Consider the following 23,298-nt stretch of genomic DNA (forward strand, 5'->3'; position numbering starts at 1 on the left):
TATAATAGGTTTCCTTAACTTTTACAGGACATTTCAATTTGTCCATTAGTTCATGATCAAATGTAAATGAATGCTAATCGAGGGCTTTTTGTTTACTTCAAATTAAGAGAAGTTGGCATATTAACACATTAAACTGAGTAGCTGAACATAGTAACCATCAGTTACTATGTTACTAGTTGCTATAAGGTTACTGTAAGAGCTGCTGGACTAGCTGTAGACTTTTGTTGCTGTGTTGTCTGAGTCTTTAGCCTCCACATGGGGCTATATGACCACAGGAAGAGCAAAAGTGTTTGAACTTCCATTTCCTGATCATATTCTCACAGCTCAGCTAAACAACATCTGGGCTGGCACATTAAATATGGGTGTCAGCAGAAATAAACTATTTGTACAAGCACTTTTCCTCTTAAAATACCTTCCCTAGATATTGGTAGATAAATAACTTTACATGATAAGCAACCAAAAACTAAAGAAAACGTTGACTTTTATGAGGAAATTATCATTTATATACTAAATACTTACATAATTGGTTTTATAGAACCACATTGTTTCTCTGTATCTACTGAGCTGTAGATTTAATATTGGTCTCATTTTTCAGCCTGTGATGCTTTTTTTTTTTCACAGTTTGGCACTTTGCCTTCCACTAACTAAGCTGTGGGCTCAACATGTTTGGTTAAGGAGGACACCAGATAGAAACTAACGTTTCTAAATAGCTTTGAATAGTTTTGGAGTTTCTGTATAGGAATGGAATAGCTGGAAAACAAGGCTGTTGGAGGTAGGGGGATAATTGGCTGATACAACAGATTAACAGCAATGAGTGGGCTTTAGCTAATGTATGGTACATTAGATGGATGATAAACAACCTGTTGAACTACAAATGGAGCAATGACTCCTAATATCTCCCGGTCTCCCATACAGGTTTATGAGGCTATACTATATGGATACAAAACTGTATTTTTAGCACTCAGGAGTCACAGAGGTCTTCTTCAGAGAGACGGCTGTTGACAGTAATTTGCTGCTGTCTGGGTGGCTGTCAAATGAAGAGACAGTTGAGGACATTTAATGCCTCATCGGTTTGTTTGGAATGTCAGTGATCTCAAGCACTCAATATGTGGTCAGGAGGACTTATTTTAAAATAAGTTAAGAACTGCAGGTGTGAATAGGTATGTATGGGTTTTCTGTGCTCTCTTCCAGGTTCTTGCTGTTCAGGGTCAAACTCCACCGTGAATACGATTTTATCTGATGACGTCTAATTCTAACAGCTTTATTAATTAAACACCGCCAGCAGATGTATAAACTCATTTGACTTTGACATTAGCTATCAAAAACTCTTATACGCTTTCTTCACTTATCACTTAAGCAGGATAAACACTGTGCAGTTTTGAGCTGCCTCATACAAAAGACAAGACAATAAAAGAATTATAGTAATATCTTTGGCTGTGGTTTCACAACTGTGGTCCATCATACATGGTACATCATAATCACCAGGTTAGTGAGAGAGGTTCAAAGTTGTTTAAAGACACTGACACCAAAGATTATCTGGGAAAAAATTATGACAGAGCCAAAAAATGAAGATACTCATGTGAAAGACTGAACAATCAATTCAATTGTGAAAAGCAAAAAACCCACAACAAACAAAATATGAAAAAAAAACATGTTTGCCATTAAAGTAAAGAAGTAAAGAAGTCTAGTGTAGTTGCGGCAGCAGAACTTTGTTTTTATGTTTGACTGCAGCTGTTGTCGTGACTGTACTGATGAGAACACAGCAGGAAGACAAACTGTCACTGTTATTGTAGTGTGTGATTCACTAGGTATTATTATAGTACACTAAGCATGCATTAAATCATCGATGTTGCATGAAATCTCACAGTGTGTGGGAGCCCTTAGAAAGGTAGTTTATGTGAACATATTGTGAAGAGCTTTGATTTAATATCTCCTCAGGCTTTGTATTTTAAAGTCTGGTTTAAAAAATGATATCGTTGTGAAGTTTGTTTACGGAATCCTTCGTTAGAGACTTTGGGCTGTTGCATTTGAATGATGTAAACAGGGAGGGTCTAATTAAGAACTATGAAAATACATCATTCCCACATTACATTCCTCCGTCTGCAGCTTCTGTTTTATCTTCATCTGTCTCAGATAAAGGTATTGATATTATCAAAGCAAAAAGGTATTTGTTTGGAATGTGATTGCTCATGCAGAGGCTTCCCATTGCTCCATAAGAAAATACAGGGAACCAACCCCCACCCCACCCCCCTACTGACTTTACTGACCCACTGAATTCAAATTATTATATATCTGCAGAAATATTATTTACTACAATTTGATATTGTCATCTAGTATGGCAACATGTCATTAGGTTAGTCCTATAAGAATCAAAGTAAACTTTGACTCTATCACATCAAATCTTATTTCATTACACAAAAGCATTTGCAGTCATAGCGCCTAAGCTGTGGAATAATTTACCCCTACACATCAGACAGGCTCCTACTGTCAATCTTTTTAAATCTTATCTTAAAACACATTTGTACTTACTGGCTTTTATTACAGCATGAGAGTTATTTGTTAATTCATATTTGGTGTTTTGCTATCTCAATACTCTTAAGTTATTTTATTAGGTGTGTTGTATTCTTGTACAGTTATTTTATTAGGTGTGTTGTATTTTTGTACAGCACTTTGGTCAACGCTCCTGTTGTAATAAAATGTGCTATATAAATAAATAAACTATAACTATAAACTATAAAAGTGGGTGGAGTTGAGCAAGTCAAAAGAAGATGAACCTATAACATGAATGCAGGTACTACCTCTGACATTTACAGTAGATGTACAGTATAGCATCAAGCTACAGTGATAGCCACGTAGGAGGACACGTAGTCCATTATGCTAATTCAAACAGCACAGGCAACGATGAGGGACTAATGTTTGACAATGGCTGCTATAGTGTTTAGTGAAGACTTTTACACTTGGCTTTGCACAGCTCGTGGCAGGAATATAACTTCAGCTGCAGAGTCTGTCCATCACAGGCCAAGGACAAATAGAAGCAGCAGCTTACTTCAGCCACACCTTGCCCCTCCCATCCTAACTCCCTTCTCAGCCTGCTTTATTCATTAACTTGCCTTCCTCCACTCCAAACCTGCCTTCTTCAGTCAAACACATTGCTTGAAGGGAACAATCATGGGACCTACATGTCTGGCCTTGCTGACTAATATGTATCCCAGATGCACCAAAATGATGATGTTTTCTCTCCTTCCTACTTTCTGCCTTTTCTTGACTTTTACTGACCAAATTAAAATCAGTGTAAAGTGTTTACAAGAGGTCTATAAAGATCATTGGAGGGGTTGAATTTCTGCAGGTATTCTTCTTTCTACTCTAAAGTAACACAAGGAAAGAATGATGTAAGTGTAAAAGAGTAGTAACAAAGATATTACAGCTGTCAGGTAGACAGTCCCTGACGACACACTTGCTAAAAATGTTTGCTGTCAAGTTTTGGCGACTTAACTTTAGATTTAAATACCACCCAAACAGCAAATGGCAAGAAATTAAAAACATGACCGAGAATAAGAACAGAAGCTGAATACAGGGTTATATGAGCATGTGTCTGTTGGACTCTGACAGTATACAGTAATGTTGAGCCCACCTGCAGTAGAGCATGACTCTGGCGTGTGTGGGCTGGAAACTGGAGGAATCAGTCGCCTTAAGCCAAGCTTGCTTCAGAGCTGACCCACTTGTAGAGGGAAGGATCCTGGGATATACTGGAGAATCAGTCTGGCTCTGTCCAACCTCTGGGCTATGCCTCCGTAATGAAAGAGAAACATCAAGGGAGAAGAAGATGATGTCTGTATGTTCATCATGACAGATGTGCTGCTGAAAGGGGCCATTCCCATCCTATGTGTCTGCAGCCGTGCTTGACTGGAGAGATTATTGTCACTTGGTTGCTTACTGTGCAAGATGTACATGCTGGTTCATGGTATGTACTGTATGTGTGTGGCCCATGGTGAAAAAAAGCAAATCTGGAAATCGATCAGTTTTAAGGAGAAGATAAGTTTTAACTAAAGGGGAAGGTTAGTGAAGTAGTAGCTGTGTTTACAGTTAGAGTGGTTCAATACAATACTTTGTGTGCGTGTATGTGTGTGTGTGTGTTTGTGCATGTGTGTGTTTGCTGACATACTTCCAACACAATCGAAGCCAGATGCAGGTGTGCAGATATTTGTTTCTTGGTCCTCCTTGCACTCAGTGCCTAGCTCTGTGAAACAGTTTAACAGCATATTAAAAAGAAGGTGGTGGAAGGGTGTGATTTATTAAGAATACTGCCAAAATACATATCATTACCAAGCAAATATTTGGCACGCTGTTCAGCTCACTTAAAACATGTGACTGCACACATAAATTTTAGGTTCCAAGCTTCATAGTAGCTAATAGTTTTACTGGAAGCAGATTAGGCATGAGCTGCTGTTGAAAGCATTTCAAATTTGCAGTTAGTTGTATCAAGACAAAGCGAGTCTTGGTGTCCGGTTATTCAGTTTATTAAATAAACATTTTCAGTTCTTCTGTGTAAACCTGTGTAGTTTTTTTTATCCTGTTCCTATTTCCTGAGATTGTAGTAGTCTTTTAAAACAAATTACATATATGTATTTGGTTAAATTTCTTTCCTATCAAGCACTGAAAGGCTTTTAAAAGACTTTCACTTCTGAGGAAAGCATGTCACTAGTCCAAGTGATCAGTGTAGAGAATAACTAAACATATTACAATGCTCTTTCTCTTCTTGCCCCTGGTGGAAATTTACAGGAAGCAAAACTGTTGTACAGTGGAGCAGAAGGAGAAGGGGCTTTTGGCTACAGCTGCATGTTGGAGTGCTTTGTTCTGAAAACCAAAAGAAAAAGAACACACGGCATAATGTGGACAAGAAACTGGCTGACAGAATGGAAAGCGCACACCTAATGGCTGTTGAAAATGTTCACGTCACTGAGTTTTACTATTTACATAGCCACCCCCCCCCCCCCCCTCCCCCCCGTTAAAGTAATTCTAACCATTTTCGGAAACAAAAAAAGAGACAGAAACTGCCTTAAGTCAGCTGTGACTGAATCTGAATATGACCACCTTACACTAAACAGTTGTGAGGCAGAATCGCACCTCAGCTTAAGGTGTCATGGTTTTTCCCAAAAAGGAGTGGCATAAATTGCAGAGTCTGTAGTTTTAATTGTTGTGCAGTTAAACATTTGATGTGAGTGGACAAAATACAAGTCATGTGCAGCAGTCATAATGTAATTTTGAATGTTGGTATGTGCGTGATACCTTACTGTGAACTAAATTCAATTTTTTTTCTATTGAGGAAAAAAATGCTGTGTTACACAATGATACGATTGTTTGAATAAATGTCTGATTCCGTTTCTTGCAAACATATCATGTTTTCAAAGTAGTCACATGGTATTCATCACAAGGCTCACAAATACACATCACTGTCAAAATCTTTGAAAACAAAGAATCAGTGAGTGACTGGTCGTTTGTAGTAATTACAACTCATACCTACAGTCTCCACACACTTTCACAATACAACATAAATAACAATATGTTAGATATTAAAACATAAAGTCTTGAAATAACTTGCTGAACTTTGGGCACAAGATTTAAGGGCTTTATCAGTTTAGTTTTTATTTCTGTTATTAAACAGAATGTCTGACCTTTGTTTGCTCATCAGAGGTATAACCTTATAGTCAATAAGCCATTTGCAGCAGCATGTTTCCATGGTTTCCATGTGCCTTTTCAAAATAGAAAAGTTTTCAATTATCTTAAGCTTATTTCTGGCCTGTGTTTGCAAGGGTCTCTTTGTGCTCCGATAGGTCCAGCCACAACGGCCCCAATGTGCTTGTGCTGTGTATATTATATTATGTGAAAACCAACTGTCACATAGTATGATGAAGAGTGTCTTCCTTACCTCAAAATGTCCTGGTGAATTAGGATTTAATGTTGTGGAAACAATGGTGGTGCAATATAGGAAAACCATATGATGAGTCAGGTCTTCTTGGCTGCAGCAGTTATCCTTCCAGCGCTGCAATGTGGCTCCAATAGGACACAAGAATCTTATTGTTTTTGAGTTGTTGTTCGCAAACAAAATGTGTTTTTCATATGGGTTCTTTTTCACTTGTAGGTGAAGTTTTTTCTGCATTGTGTCATTGTAGTATTAGTAACAAGCATGAAGGTGAACTTCTACTTAAGTGTGTAATTCTGTAATTGACTTTTTTTGGCATCTTTTGAAGATTGCATGCCTACCTGTCGTAGCACATAACCCTGCGGGTTATCTTACACTTTCATTTTAGACCCTCAAGAATTTCCTTCCTCTCTTTTTGCCAAACTGAAAAAAAGTCTTCAAAACTTCCTCTCTAACTTCCAATTTACTGTAGTTGTAGCTGCCACACTCTTACACTCTGCCTGCTTTTCATCTCTTTTCTCTCTCCCTCCAGTTCATTCTCTACCGCTCACCCTCCCTCCTCTAAAAAAAAAACAAAAAAAACCTGGTCCCCCTTACCTCCCCCAGCTGCACCTCCCCCAGCTCAGTTTACAAGGGGAGCTCATAGAGATCAGTTCAATAGTGAGAGGGTTCTTTTGGCATTCTCTGAGCTACAGCGGTATAGAAGAGGCTGACGGGAGCAGCCACTGGACCCGTGTGGACGCCTCAGTGACCGCTTGAACATTTCCGTGCCCACATGAGAGAATGCTGTCAGGACTGGCTCTTCTGCTGCTCGTCTGCCTCCACATGCGTGTGCAGGGGAAGCTGCGGTCACAGGTAGGATCTGCCTCACCTCTGAGTCCTGGGGGAACCTGGTAGAGAGGGGCGATTTTCATTGATACCAATACTCTGGCCATGACAGAAGGGGGATTTCTTCATCTTTTTCAGTTTGTTTTGTACTCTTTACAGTTGCTGATATGTTGCTGATATGTGGCTTCATGCCTGTCACCATGAGAAATGCTATTTACTTTATTGATTAGAGGTCTGAGTAAAACATCCAAATCTATAGAGTTAGTTGCAAGTAAGCCTGGTACTTCTTTCCATCTAGTGTCCTGTGGTTGCAATTAGTACTGGGCAGTGTCACTCCATAATTTGAACTGTCATTATAGCCCCATGATCTTGTGGTCCAACTACTGAGTGGAAGTATTTACAGTATTGCTGTTCTCACTGTGGCTCTGCTTGCTCTCTGGGCTGTTTATTTTTCCACAGCACATTCACTGGCTGCTTGTGGAGTTAGATTTCCCTCCTAGTGGAAGACTCAGTGAGTCAGGCCTGTCTTGGGACTATAAAGATGTACTTAAAGCTCTATTAAGGATAGACTGTCATCCTGCATTAGCCTGTCACCACTTGTGCATCAGCTCATCTGGTTTTACATCACCTGTATTTGCCTGGAATTAATGAGGCCAGTGTGAGATGCCTGCGGGTGTTAATGTAAACTCATGATGTGCCAACAGGCTTGATGAGGATGTCTTTCCAAATTTTATATGACTTTAAACTACATGCCTATCAAGCTTAAATAAACATTATAATATATCAGTACATAAACAGTTGGTAAGACGTGGCTGAATTGATGAAAACCCCTTTGATGTTAATTTACATTCTCAATAACTACAGGATAAAGACAGCTGACACTGCCTCGTGCAGGAATAACTCTGTTATATCTACTATTTGCCTGTATTTTCTGTGAATATCTATATGATATTAGACTGACCCCACTGCTCTACTTGCAAACACAACATTTAAAATCAACTCAATTCATATATTTAGTTTTCCTTTAGATAGTTTTATTTTGACTTTTTTGTAAACCAGATATGTTGACAAAACAGTAGAATACAATGATTTTACTTGCCACAAAGCCATTCACAGATAATTGCAAAACAATTGTCAGTTTCATCCTGATAAAACTGGCTGATAAATGTATTGCTGAGGAAACCCCCAAATATACTGGCTACATTAAGCACCCACTGTGAAGCATATATAATGCGTAATGAATGTTTTGAGGCTGATTTTTGTTAAAACTGGGACAGTAATTGACAGATGGAGACAACAGAGCAATCAGCTCATATTCAGTTTTTGAGTTCTTAAAGGCCACCTGAAGTCTCAGAGGCCCCCAAACAGAATATTATGGTTACAGCAGTATTGTGGTTTATATCACATACGTTTTACTGGCACACACTGCAAAATTCTGGCAGTATTTAGTTTGTTCAGCCCCTGTGATTAGTCTCTGTCTTTTTGTGGATGTTCTCAGCAGGAGCTGTTCAGAGTCTGTGATTCTCTTTCCAAAGCAGTTCTTCTAAATCAGGGCTGTGAAGTCAGGAGAAACTCTATACGTTTTAATGGCTGTAGATTGATCACACTTCTATTTCTGAGTGTTTTACAAGCATGGATGCCTTTAGTGAAGTAACTGTGCCCTTTGCTCTATAGTCTGTGAGGGCATTTTGTGGTTTGGATGAGGCTTCTTTTTTACTGTTGGGATCAAACATCTTGCCACTCTCTCTGTACATAAAAGGTTACAGATGTGCTTTCATGCAGTAGCCTGAAATCAAGTGTGGAACCTTGTAAATTCAAAAATAACATTTTGGTAAGTTGCTTATTTGTTTATTTTATCGGCAGAAACAGAAATGCAATGCAATTTGTATTTTTTTAAACCACAGGTGTTTTGTCCTTACTGCTTATCCAATGTTACAGTAAATACTTTAATTCCAGCTTGTCAGCCCATTTTGGTTGAACTTTTTTGCTATTGATTTCAAAACATGCTGTGTTTTGGAGAGTGGAAGGCTGAGTGATTATCATAAAAAAAAAACCACTAGAGCTTTGGTTTCTATTTATGGCTTCAAACCAGCATATTCGAGATAGAAGCAAAATCTGAGAAAAAGTTCTAAACTGATCAAATCTGCAAGTATTGAGATATTGATGAAGTGACATTTTCATGTATACATTCATAAACAGACTCTAAGCTCTTTTGGCATCATTCTTTTTCTCATAATATGTTTCATTTGTGATGGCAGATTTAAATCATTTAGCTATATATTTAGCCAAAATGTGCTTGGCTAAATTAAAAGTATAAATGTAGCTGAAATTACCTGCGGTGTGTGTGTGTATATATAGTGGCAACTGACCAATTGCTAAGAACATGCACTTTCTAGGTGACTGGTGTAACTATATAATGAAAACACATTGATTGCACGAGTCGTCAACCCCAACTTGTCATGGCAGATGGCTGCCTCTCCCTGAGCCTGGTTTCTTCCTGTTAAAAAGGAGTTTTTCCTTCCCACTGTTGCCAAGTGTTTGCTCTTAGGGGCTAATTGTTGGAGTTTTCTCTGTAGGGTCTTTACCTTACAATATAAAATACCTTGAGGCAACTGTTGTGTTTTGGTGCTTATATAAATATAATTGAATTGAACAGAACTGAATATCATTGTTATCTTGAAATAATTAGGGTTAGAGTCAGTGGACAATCTCAGTTTGTTTCTTTTCTACCATGTACACTTAATGTTTAATTAAGCTTAAAGACGTGTTTTTTGTTTTTTTTAAAGGAGAAACTTGTAAACGAACTCTTAAATACTGCATAAGCTTGATAGCTGGACACATTATATTGTGTTAAAAGACTCTAGCTTTCCCTTATAAGGTGACCTTTGCAGGTTTTTGTTTTTGTGCAAAGCTGTGTGATAAAGAGTGTTTGCTGGAAGTCTGTTTACGCAGCCTTTTGTAACTTTGGTATTTAATGAATATGCTATCATCCAGCACTAGCTGTCACCGCAGGGAGAAATAGTAAACAGTGTATGAGGTATCAGAGTGGGTCTTTTTTTTTAAACTGTAACTTGCTGCTTTATATTTTAATGCAATTAATATTCCTTGTCCTCCTTAACTAAGGCTCTGCTGGTAATAAGCTGAACAATAACAGCTTTTTGTTTTGGGGTTTTAAAGGACACAGAAAAGACTATCCTTCAGTCTCTTTAAATTCTTGTCTGAAATACTACAACCCCAAGGACACAGACATGTGGACAAACTCAAAAATAAAAACAAGGCAAACATTGTTTAGAGGACTGGCTTAGAGAAAAGTCATCTCTTTTTTTATAAACCAGATTTCCAAAACTAAAATAAATCTGCAAGTTTTGGTCATATTGTTGATTTACTTCCAGAAAAGTCTATTATTAAATATAGAAATTAGCATAAAGGTTAATGTGATCTGCAAAACAGTGAAGGAGGATTTTCTTTCTCTGTTGTTAAACTAAATTGTTTACACAGGAAAGACTAAATCATTCGGTCATGTCAGTTTATGTTTAAGATTGTCATGCGAGAGCTCAATAGTAATGTTAACTCCACAGATACAGATGTGTTTGAAGTGCTGACTGAGATAAAAGCAGTGTCGCAGGCCTTTCCTCATTAAAGCCAATTAAAGTTCCATAGCATCTTAACATGTGGGGGACAGATGCTACTATGGTCTGATGTGCGCTTTGTGTATTTTATTTAAATCCAAACCAAACCTCCAACCATATTTGATATCAATCTTTACAGATTTTTTGTTTTTTGGTCCTAGAAATGTTTGTACAATATCCATAATGTCATTTCCAGACACAACATCACGTCTTGAAATTACTTCCACTGTAAATTCTTTGTCGTTGGGATGATACTGCCTCTGTATTCTCAACCTGGAAGCCAAGTCGGGGCTGTATTGAATTTCCAGATGAACTTGAGCGTCACAGCTGACCAAGTCATGATCACTTCATTGGCCATTTTCCAAAGAATTTTACAACCTTTCTATGTGTGAATCTGTAGAAATGCCCAACATGTGCACCAAACAGGCTCCTTTAACCTTATGCTCATAAATATGTTTTACAGTACTGGACTAATTCCATCACAGGATGCAGTTTTATGTAAGAGTAGTTTTATTGTGAGAAGCGTCTTGGTGGAAAGCACGATGTCTAATTCATTGTCAGTTAAAGAGTTAAAACCTCCACTTTTGTGTCAGTTTTGTTTACACAAGTGTTAGTAATATTGCTTTGGTATATTTGGTATAATGAAAATAGAGAAAAGGAGACAGCAGTTCATGGCTCACAGTATTGTTATTTTTGCTTTTCTGAGGGAAAAACTGCCAAAACACAGGTTAAAAGGTTATGGTGGGGATCCAGTGTGGATTCATGTGGATTAAGACTTGGGGGGGCTTAACCACCGCAGCCTCTCCAGACTGAGAAAACTTCCTTTTATTCATAACCGCCTCCATTACATTTTTTTTTCTCTGCAGAGTTTGGCCCAGCAAGATGTGAGTTATTCAGGGTAAGAAAGTCAGACCTGAGAGTTGTCATTTTAAACTCAAATTGCCATAAAAAAAAAAACCAACCGCAGAACAATGTGATACAGCCACTATGTCACCCTCTGGCTTATGACCGTCATTGTTTGATGCTCTGATTTCTTTTTATTTGTTTTATGGGTTTTTTTTCAAGCCTGGAGGAAGCATATTTTCAAGTGGAGTTCTCCGTTATCAGCTAACACTATAGCTTAAAACAATAACACAGTACATATATCGACTGTGGGTGCGTCCTACAGGCGTGTGTATCGTACAAATAAAACAAATAAAACACTAGAATTTTACTCACTAAAACAGAGCACAGGGGTCTTGTACCGCCTGACTACACAGTGTGACAAATTATTTGTCATATCATTATTTTAATGCTAGCTTTTGAAACCAGTCTCAACTGCTATTTCAAGGAACTGCAGTTTTACTCACTTTAAGGTTTTTTCGCTTTCTTTTCTTATAACTTGCTGCCAGCTGTCTGTGCTTTCTGCCGACCCTTTTATGTACTGTTGAAGTCAAAATGCTTTACTGCATTCATATCATTAAACAGAAAGAAGAAAGCTATAGGAATGACATAAATATCATACTTGCAGTAGCTGTGTCCATGCTATCTGTGTAAGACAGTTGGACAGAATTTACTTATATCTGGACATAACAAATAAACAAGTCTTTGAAGCTGAAATATGCAAATTTATATTGGCAATGCATAACATGTAAATCACTGTGTTATGTTGAGCCTAAAACTGAAAACACATCAATGGACCTCATGTAGTCTCCTAGATCCTAGTTGGTATAGTGCAGCTGCCCACATCTGGATGCTACGTTGCAGTGTAGCTCGGTGGTCTAGCCGCAAGCATGTGCTGCTGTAAGTCAGTCTGTCACCCCAGGACTGGATGTGTCTGTCAGCTGCAGATGATTCTGTCTCAGCACCCTAAACACCATCTGACAATGTGCAGAAACTGGTGCCTTTGTTTTCCCAAGCTTGGAGCTTTGTAGTTCGGGTAGTTTGTAAGAAATAAGATGTAGGCCACTGCCTTCTATAAGCCTGTTAATGTCAAGAATTTATTTCATGTGAGTAAATCATGATGTTGAGAAGTAAGCATCATTTCAACCAAGGATTAAATTGCTTTAAATGTGTTGTCAGGCTCCAGACATGTGTCACAAAGAGCTGTTATCCCTGTTAATATGTGGCAAACTTTCAAAGTGCAAAAACACAAATAACCCTGCCTGGCGAAACCTCACAAAAGATTTAGTTTCTGCAGCAGTTACAGTGTTTTTCTGCTTTGAGAGGTTCCTCTGCCAAGGAGTGCCTGTTTTCCATGACATTTCTTTTCTTTTTCTTTTTTCTTTTTTCTTTTTTTTTGTGTCCCGTTTGGATCTTTAGCCATCAGAATTGATGTCTTAAGGCCAAGAAAGATGCCAAGCGGATTTATTTTACCAAGTGGATCATCATGGCCTTGCCATATTGGTCCATTTTATTGACCTTTATTATAATTATGAATTTATTTTAATTTCGGTTGCTACAAACGGGACAGACATGACTGGGGGATAGGACAGGGAGAAAGAATGAAAGAAAGAGAGGGAGAGAAAGAAAACCAAAGGGGAGAAGAGACGGTGAGAAGGGGGGAAGAAAGAAACCAAAAAAACCCCACAAACAAACAAAACACCTGGATCACCTGTGTGGAGAAAAAAAACAGAAGAGAAAGCAAACAAAGAGCAACATAATAAAAAAAACAGCACCATCACAATAAACTAGCTAGCAGTAGATAACAGTAGATACTAAATAATAAACGATATTGTGCAGCACGCACGATAGACAGCGCACAATGTGCTTTGAGGCAGCAGCCAAGAAAGGTGTAGTCCGCGTCAGTGAACACCCGTGTGTACACCTGTGTGCACATCTGTGTGGATCAGCATGCTTGTATTCCAAAGGTTTCTCCATGTAACGATCTGCTAGGGAGTGTGGGGAGCCATAGCCCCGTCCACCAGGGTATGAAGCAGGTATGGAGGAGATCCAGGCCCCAGATATCCAGAGGCCCCAGAGTACAAGGACCCGAGGAGGACCACCAAAGGGGGGGGGGGGGGAAACCGTGCCACCCTCCTGGGAAGAGCTGAGTAGAGCCCCAAAGGAGAGGTCATCCCGCAGCTACGGAGCAGAGACCAGAGGGGGTTGCAGTGGCGTGCCCGCGGGCTCTGCCGGTAGCCAGCTGTGCCAGAGAGGACCGAGCTTCAGGCCCAGAGGCCAGAGGCCTGAGGGCACCCCACCCCCCGGAAGGAGCCCAGCCGGGCCACAGGCGCCCGGCCCCGCCAATCGGCCACCAGGAGTGAGCCGGTACAGCCCCAGACGACAAAGACCACCAACACACCAACGTCTGAGGGCATCAGCCACCGGCAGGGAGTGTGGTGAGGGGAGATAGGCCTTCGTACTTTAGAGGGCCTGAGATGTACCCAGAGAGGTTGAGTCTAAGACCCAACCTGACATATAGACACAGACGAACAGGCGCACGCGGACACAAACGGACACAAACAAAATTGAGGGTAGGGCACCAGCGCCAGAGGTGGGTTGGAGTACACCGACCATCCTCTGGATGCTGTAAAACGTGCCCACCCCCACCCCCACCCCCATGACATTTCTAACTTGATTTACTACAGTACAGATGAGCTACATCTAGCACTGTTGTTAATTTCAGGATGATATCATTCAGAGCATTAACTTTTTATTCATAATGTGTAGCCACAAACCAGGCCTCCAGCATGGATATTATTGCAAGGTAATTGTAAAATTATGCCAGCTGCTATTAGGAAGAAAATATCATTTCTTTGCATTCTTCGCAAATCTGATATTTTATTCATTCGCTCCCTCTAAACATGTATTGCCCTTACAGCTGCGTGGCCTCTGTAAGAGCAAAATTGCAACAAACTGATCATGGGCACTGTGTTAATCATTTACTGTATTGTCCCTTTATATCCTTTTAATATAATGTTAAACTCATTAAGAGACTTATAAGAATTTAGTTGCAATGTTTTGATAAAGGTTTTAGTTACAATAACAATAAAGAGTAGTGTATATGAGCACATGTGACATCAGATTTGCATATTGACTCTTTTAAACACTTTATAACTTCAATAATCATTATTTTACATTAACAGTGCACAACGTGTCTCTGCAGTACAGTGTACAGATTTGCTCACTTTGTATTTTGGTTTTCTGTGCCAAAACTGTAGATAATTCAAATCCATTTACTGGTTTTCTTTTCTTGTTATCATCCTAATTTCTAGGAAGTTGTTGTTGAAACAAAGATACAGCACTGTGTGGTGATAAATCCACTGCAAATTATCACCGTGGTGCCAAATTGTAGACTAGAATGTTTAGCAGCTTACTGGCGGATATAGCAGGACATTTGTTCTATCTGTAATTATTTTAAATTGACATTTAACTTCATAAAATAATTTTATTGCTGTAGTTCAAAAATGAGAATTTTTAATCTACACTAATGGCTTCTGTGGGTTTTTTTGTTGTTTTTTTGTTTTTTTACAAAATGTTCATTTTGGTTCTCAAATTCTGCAAATATATATGGATTAGTCAGTTACAGACATAGATGTATACCTTTTTAAGTCTAGTCTGTCACCAGTTTTTTAGTCATCTGGTTGTTAGGTTAATTAAAACAGTGTACAAAAAAGATCCAAAAATAATATATATCTAGTAATGTCCTGCTCTAAACTATAGATCAGGACACACTCCCTTGTTGGCCTCGTATACTCTCTATACAGTACTGTATACTGACGGGAGTTTAGATAAACTGGAATATTAGAAAAAGCAGCTGATTATGGTGGTCTACAGTCACTGTTATCACGTGGTTGATGTTTAAAATTGATAATTTTTTAGGTCAATAATTATAAGATAATTAATATAAAAATTGTTTAAGAAATACTTTAAGTCACAGGAAGCCATTTTTGGGTTTGTTTAATAAAAAAGTATATTGTACTCATAAATGTACATTGTTAATTATGGCTTCCAACAAAATGATGCATTAATTGATCCATTCTCATTAACTTGGAATGAATCCATTAAAAATACAATGGTAGGGGTGCTGGTTTGTGCCACGTTGCCCACCATCAGCGCCTGAGATGGGCATCACTGTTGTATTATTATAGAAAGAAAGAAGGTATACTTCCTCTCTGCATTTAACCCATTCACTCAGTGAAGCAGTGGGCAGCAATGTGTAGGGACGGTACCTTGCTCAGGGGTATCTCAGGGTAGCCATTCAGTGGATTCGGACCACCGACCTTCTGATCATGGGGCTTCCACCCTACCTACTGAGCTTTCCCTGTTAATAGAGTGTTAACCTTACAGTATACAGTGCCTCAGGGCAGTTGTTGTTGTAATTTGGCACTATATAATTAAAACTGAATTTAATTGAATTGTTCTGCCTAATGGCTCTTTATGTATGTGACTAGATAGGTAGAAACGTTCTAGGTAAAGGTAAAGGTGTAATTGAAGAGCATTGGACTCCTTAAAGAATTTGAACCGTCTGTCCAAAGTAAATAGACGTGAACACACATTGACAGCTGACAGCAGATCGAAAGCCTTCCCTCAATACAGATAAACAGAGCTCTACAGACGCCACCATAGCTAGGATTATGCACTTTAATTGAGAGGGGAAAACAGAACTTAGGTGACTGCAATCTGCAGTCTACTGACATCTAGTGGTGAGATTTTACACACTGTAACGTTTCTATTTTACATACTTCTACTACAAAATCGACTTAATAACAAATCTAAAATAGAATTATATATATTGTCTTGACCTATTAAAAACATAAATAATCATCTGATGACAGCAAAGTTATAAAGCTGGAATATGAACAATAATACTACTTTTAATGAACAAACAGTGTCATATATGAGTGGCCGTAAGAAGAAGACATGTATTGGCTATGCAATAAAGCATTAAAGCAAAGGAGTACAATAGATTATTGGGTTCAAGAGGTTAATGTCTCTGCATTTACATGACGTCATTAGTGTTTTATTATTTATTTATATTAAATCATTTTAGGATTTTCAGTCATGACCACAATACTAAGCAGTGGGTCCTGAGGTCTCTGCTCTACTGTTTTTCAGTATTCAAATATTAAAGCTGCAGCGAGAAGTACATTGAAATATAGGCCACTAAGGATAGACTTGCTGTTCAATAAGAAAGAGACTAACTTCTCAGGCTCACTTCTCAGGATCTGTGTCTAATTCTAAATGTCTTGTTGTGTTTTCTGGGAGTAGATGATATCTCCAGTGACAAGTGCCTTTGGCAAAACTGTGTAGAATTCAGTTTGTTACAGAAAACTCTGCAATGTGATGACTTTAACCCAGCTGCATTGCGTGGGAAAATATCATCAGGATCTGCTTTAAGATGATGCTGTTTTCAGTGTTCATGAGTTAACTTAAGGTCGACTCCACTGTCCTGACACATGTAACCATTTCCAGATGAAGGTGGGCTTTAGCGACATTTTCAAAATCCTGTTACAGTTCCACTAAAAACAGGGTGGTTTTCCTCAACAGATGGCACAAACCACCCACAGAGAGAAGGCGAAAAAAACATTGACGTGTTCTCAGAAACTAGGGTGAGGTTTAAAAGTTGTCTCTTTTTTTTTAACAGCCACACTGAGATTTCTGTTTGTTTAACTTGTAGCAGCTAGTGATATATAGATGTTAAAGATGTATTAAAATGTCACCGTCTTCACATCATTTTGATGGACTCATGTTTGTCAGAAAAGTATGCAGAGCAATGTTAGTGCTTTGTACAACTTACAAGACCAAAAAAACCTTGATTTTAATCGAGATATCGATATCGAGAAATTCCTTACCTTTCTAATATGTGTACAGAGTGCAGAATCTCTTGGCCCTTCCTCATATCAGAAGAATGAAAATCCTGGTTGTTTTTACATCCACAGTCACAATATATTACACTAACTATTCAGATTTGAAGTCAATAAATTCTCCACTCCTACATTAACGTGTTTTGGTTTAAACATTTTCCCATCCAAACGTCCACAGATAACCTCTCACCATGTCAGCATCTGTTTTATGAGAGGAACTTTTTTCCCTTTTTCAGGCAAATGCTGCCTCGCTTCTATAATGGTGTTGTTTTAGTTTGAAGGGATTTACGATGAAAATGGAGATGCAGAGGAGATATTCATTCATTGGTAGTCATTTAAACAGACAGCCCTACTTGACTCCATTTTAATTTGTTTTCCATGGTAGATATGCTGTGCTGTAGCCAGTTTAAATGTCCTCAGATGCGTTTTACCATATATTATGCATTTCGTTACAGCCAGATTGTAGCTTTTGAATTGCTCTGTATTCGTCGATCTGTAAAGTGAGATCATAAAGTGCAACGGTGCTTCTCTGAATGTTATTCTGTTATGTTTAGTGATTTTCATACAGAGTTTCCAACATAATTCCATGCTGACCACCAAAGCTTTTGGGAGTTTTATTTAAAAAAATTTCAGCACTCTTAGTTTGCTGTTCTTTTCTCCCATCACTTATTTCCTGTGTTGAAGAAGGCATTTCATGTTTGCTTTGGCCCAGCTGATGCTTTGGCCAAGAGCTGACTGGCCTGCTATGGGTGGGAGAGAGCAAGAATTTCATTTTGAGTTCACCCCCTTAGTCCACCCATGGCCACTATTTCTTCTTCCACCTCTCCGTTCTCTCTCTTTTCATCACTTTCTTATACCCTTCTCCACCTGTTTCTCCATTTTCCACTGTGTTTCTGTATTTTCACTGTTCTGCAACTGATTTATGGTGATCTATTTCTGCAAAATCCATGGGGATGATCCTATTTTTTTCTTATATACTTCCTTTATTTTTGTTTAGATCATTTCACTACAGGAACATATGTGAAATGGTGAAATCGACCAGTATTGGTCTTCTTCGTTGAGGGTTATATTTAACAGTTTTTTATGCTGAGTGGAGTATGCTGGGGTTACACCAAGTGGAATGCATCAGCTGCATCTGTGAATTTACATTAAGGCCTGGTGAAAGTTGTAATCTGATTTAGAGTTTTGAAGGTGGCTCTTTCGTGTCACAATTTCTTTCCCTACCGTTATGTTGGTAAATGTGGTTGTACTGGACTTAAGCTTGTCAGACATGCTAAAGCTTAGCATGTCTGACTGTACGGTAGCGCACTGCAACCAGTTTTGACTTCTGGGCCACCTGTTTAACAGCGACAGACTTTTACTGCTGCTTTGACTCAATTTATGGATTGCTGATGTTAACTGTTCTATTTTTACTGTGACCAAGTATCCTGTAATTTATTGCCACCAGTGTGATGAAGAAACCTCATACTGTCGAGAGGAAATTTGCCATCAATTCAGAGGCTGTCATTCCAAAACGATGCCTTCTGGAAAGTAACGATGATCATGCTAATTAGCCTTTCTTATGTTATAGTTAAGTAAATGACTTCATTGTGTTTATTTAGCAGATTTTTTGATCTATATGATCTGTGTTTATTCTGCATAATCTCTGTTATTCCTATTTTTTTCACTAAAAATGTTTTATGATTAGCACACTTTACTGCTCTTTCACTAAGTAAAGATTATCACTATATCTCATTACCTCATTACTTCTCTCTCTGTCCCGCAGAGTCTAGGATGCGATGAGTATCTCGGATCAGGAAGGGTGGTGGACAAGTGTGGCGTGTGTGGAGGTGACAACTCAACCTGTAGGCTGGTTTCAGGAGTGTTCAAACATAGTTTATCCAAGATCGGCTATCACAAGATAGTGGAGATCCCAGAAGGAGCCACCAAGATCAATGTTACTGAGATGGTGAAGAGCAGAAACTACCTAGGTGGGTGGTAAACATACTCACAGGATACTGTGCTGTGGCTGTACTGACGAAGAATAGCCAGTTAGTGCAGTTTTGTCTTCTTGCTCATGGCTGGTTTCCTTAATTTTATTCTAGCTGCTGTATTGCAGCTGGGTGAATGTATAAGTTAAGTTTAGCATTTTAGCCAACAGAACTGCTTTAGCATTTCACTGTTTTGATTATGAGCACTAACAAGTAATTTAAAGCACCTAAATTAAAATTACACCCTTTTTCCCACTTTTTTGTTACTCTTTATTAGTTCAGCATTCGTTCAGGCAGTCAAGATCAGTCATAATCTTCAGTGGATCTCAGCTATGCTCTATATCAACTAATACACTCTGTGTTTTAAGCTGCATTAGCCTGACCACAGTTGTGCCTGAAGTCGCGTTGTAACTCCCCTCGACTCCATCTTCCTTTCATGTTCTTTCGGGGCCATACCTGTTGTCACTGAAGCCTGATGTTCTGTACAGTCTTACAGCTGGTATCTCCTCCTGTGGCTTTGTGGAATTGTGGAGACGTGTGCTCTCCTAATAGAGCCAAAGAGAGTGTTATTTCTTTCTACAGTAATTTAAATGTTCTTTTGACTACAGTGGCCCTGAATGACCTGTAATCTAAAAGCCCCACCTTCCTCCATAGTGCTTACTCCTACTCAGTCTTTACTCTCTGCCATGCTGTGTTGGGCATATTCTTTATTTAAACGCAGATGCCAAATATAAAAATGTTTCCGTTCACATCACATTATATTTCATTGCATATGTGACAGCTAAATGAATTATGTTTGGGAAAAAAATAACAGAGATCGTTTCTTAGCAGCACATCAGTCATACTATAATAATATTTTGACATCTGCTAGTTTGCTTGAGAAAAGAGGTTTTAGGTATTAGTTGCTAAAACTGTGTGAACAGTATAGAAATGCTTGAATGTTGGCCATATACTTTAAATAAGAGGCCTCTAAGAGTGCTTGTCGTTGGTAACTGCTAATTTAGCTGTCTCGCAGCAAATAGAGCATTTTAGTTTCCATCCTGGTTTACAGTTTCATTAGTCACAGTTTGCTGCAGAGTTCTGCTTTCAGCAGCTCAGAACATACGTCAGAAAACCGCCATCTGCCATGCGTAGTGTTACATGTATGACACCAGTGAAAAGAAAGTCATGAAAAGAAATCATTAAATGATGAATGTGAGAAATGTTTGTTACATTAGCACTAAATAAGCCTGAGCAGGTAGGAGCTGTTTTGTTACATTTGTTTTTATTAAACAGCATTTTGCTTTTTAGGATTTCTTTGGCCTTATGCCTATATCGCCACCCACTGTGTCTTAATGTTGTTTAGTGGAGCCTTTGAGTGACCCACACTTTTTACTGAGGTGCAACAGTGGGACAGTAGAGGCTTATTTATTCAGAAATGGCTGTTGGAATGTCAGACATTGTTTAATGAGAACCTTGCCCTGACTCAGCATTGGGTTTAGAGGAAGAGGAGAGCAGTCCTAGTCCACCCCACCACCCCCCATCCACCCACCCGCAACTGCTTTCCCTGAGGAAAGTGCATAAACATGCTTTCATCAGAGGATCTTACCCTTCAGGACTCACAATCTTTTTTAATTAAAGTGCGGAATTTCACCACCCAATAAAAAAAATAAAAAACTGGAAACATTAAGACGACGAATTCAGTGGCTGTCTTTCAAACCCCAGCTGCTTAGATGCCAAGTATGCTCAGCTTTCTTTAATTTGAACTGACCATTTATATACACAAGTACACAGAGTTATGTACAGACAAAAAATACTAGTATTTATATGAAAAACTTTGCTGCACCTTATACAGCATTTACAAACTCTTCATTCTTCATTCACACATAGCAAGAAAAAAAACGTGTGTTCTCTAAGTGGATATGTTTTCAGTTTAAAAATCTGTGGCACATTTATAAAGGTAAAATAAAGAGGAATGATCTGAAGGTGTTATGCATTGAATTTATAAAAAGATTACACAGTTCCAGGGAGCAACATATGTTTTAAAATGCAAACGAGACTAGAATCAGGCAGGAGCCATCAACTATATCCTCATCACGTCCCTGATTTTCCCTTCAATAGGCCTTTGTTCTACGCTCTGCATCTCTAATAGTGCTTTTAGTTGTCCAAACACTCTTTTACAAGCCTGTCTAATGTTACACTTCTAATGTCTTTCTAATGGCCCTTTTGTATTTAATCCATGAAATCAGTGGAAAAACCTCTTGGGAGATTTTGTTACAGGATTTGCATGAAAGATTTGCCAGCACAAACAGATTGTCACATTTGAAAAAGACATTGCTCTGAAAGTGCATGTGAGAGCTTTTATTCAGTTAGCTACTGTAATTACCTTTTTGGGTTTGAGCCACTTTTAAAAAGAATACAGATCCCATTATGCCAAATAGTTTTACATTAAACAATAATTATATAGAAGAGCTTTTTGGTTACATGTTTTTCTCATGTGTTTGTCAGTCTTGATTGTCAGTCTCTCTGTGTCTACCAGCTTTGCGAAGCCGATCAGGGCGATCAATCATTAATGGAAACTGGGCAATTGACCGGCCAGGAAAGTATGAGGGTGCAGGGACCATGTTCACCTACCGCCGACCCAATGAAATCAGTAGCACAGCTGGGGAATCCTTTCTCGCTGAAGGCCCCACAAATGAGATTCTGGACGTTTATGTGAGTAAAAAAATCAGCTTGAACCCCAAGAAAGTTACGGTGGTGGGTCTCCTTGTTTTGTTTTGTTTTTGTTTGTTTGTTTTGTTTTTGCTGACCTGAGAAACGGCGTAAAATTTTGAAAGTGCAAATGTTGAAAGGCTTACAGTTCTGTTTTGAAATTGTTGTCTAAGTCTCATCTACTTTCACTCAGATGATCTTCCAGCAGCCAAATCCTGGTGTTCACTATGAGTACATTCTCCCATCTGAGAAGCTCGTGAGCCCTCAGCAACCAAGCCGCAGGCCGGAAGGTAAATAAGACCCACTTTTGGCCCCTCCTACTGTGTACAAACGACCAAGCAAACAACCAGTGGAGAAAATAACTTTTAGATAAATTAATAAGTGCGTGTTCGTTGCAGGCCTATATATAGCTAGCTATATCTATCCATAGAGTATATCAAATTGATGACACTTCACATCTTAGGGAATGCTGTGAATGGACAGGATGGATACGACCAGCAGAATCATCAGGAAAACTTTAATCCAGCTGGCAGTGGAAGATATTCGCCTCCTCCCACTGAAAACCAGGTACCCTCCGTACAGCCACCCAGACGTGAGAGAGAATACAACTGGAAACTGACTGGTGCTACAGAGTGCAGTGCTTCCTGTGGTAAAGGTCAGTTAAAGAAGTTTATGTTGAGCTTTTTTTTTTCTTTTTAGTTACAGAGAGAGTAATAAAATAACAAAACGGTGAAAAAAGTTTGCTTGAGGTTTTACAGTTTTTTTTTTTGATGTGTATATATATCTGTTTGTGATGCAAGTCTGCATTTATATGGCATTAAAATTATGTTACATCCAGTTATCAATTATGTAAAAATTATGTGTCTCCATGTGCATGTTAAACTATACCTAAAGTCAAAACTCAAAAGTTGCATTGCTAAAACATTAATCATTTGGTCTTTATGACATTGAGTAAAATATGACTTTACTGAACTTTTAATTGCACAAAAGATTTTCCCATGCGGTATATACAACAATCAAAATTTGTTTCAGGAGTTAGTGCCTAAATTTCTACTTTTTAGGTTTCAGATATTCCATCTTTCACTGTGTCAACCGGCTGACTCAGGTCCAGGTATCGGACTCTTTGTGTGACAGCAGCAGCCGACCAAGTCCACAGGAAGAGGCCTGCAACTTGCAGCCCTGCCCAGCATTGTGAGAAATTTATCCTCTGTTTCTAGAGTGCAAATTGCAGACGTATAAATTTAAAAAGTGTTTTTTATTCTACATGCAAGTTGACTTAATAGTATGCATGTACGCAATGAAGCCTTAATATAAGCTGTAAATATCACCCCAAGGTTCGATCCTTTAAGCAAATTTTCTATCCAGGCATTTCAGATCACACTGAGAGATGACGAGGAAGAATGTATTTTAAATTTTACCATCCATGTGGAAATATTCATACAATTTTTTTTAAACTGTTGTTTTAAAATATA

General features: G+C 38.6%; 1 protein-coding gene across 1 annotated transcript in view; it reads left to right on the plus strand.

Moving 5' to 3' along the window:
• Window positions 1-23,298, plus strand: part of thsd4 (thrombospondin type 1 domain containing 4) — a 47,066-nt gene that overhangs the window by 18,255 nt on the left and 5,513 nt on the right. Inside the window, exons 8-12 of the mRNA XM_086258324.1 lie at window positions 18,931-19,135; window positions 21,654-21,829; window positions 22,020-22,116; window positions 22,290-22,481; window positions 22,888-23,017. Coding sequence (XP_086114450.1) covers window positions 18,931-19,135; window positions 21,654-21,829; window positions 22,020-22,116; window positions 22,290-22,481; window positions 22,888-23,017 — 800 coding nt within the window. The remainder of the gene's footprint in view (window positions 1-18,930; window positions 19,136-21,653; window positions 21,830-22,019; window positions 22,117-22,289; window positions 22,482-22,887; window positions 23,018-23,298) is intronic.

This window comes from Aulonocara sp. 'chitande type north' Nkhata Bay, linkage group LG1 (genome assembly GCF_057382095.1).
Source record: "Aulonocara sp. 'chitande type north' Nkhata Bay isolate Kocher_YH1m ecotype deep benthic linkage group LG1, A_spYH_male_GT1.1, whole genome shotgun sequence".
NCBI lineage: Eukaryota > Metazoa > Chordata > Actinopteri > Cichliformes > Cichlidae > Aulonocara > Aulonocara sp. 'chitande type north' Nkhata Bay.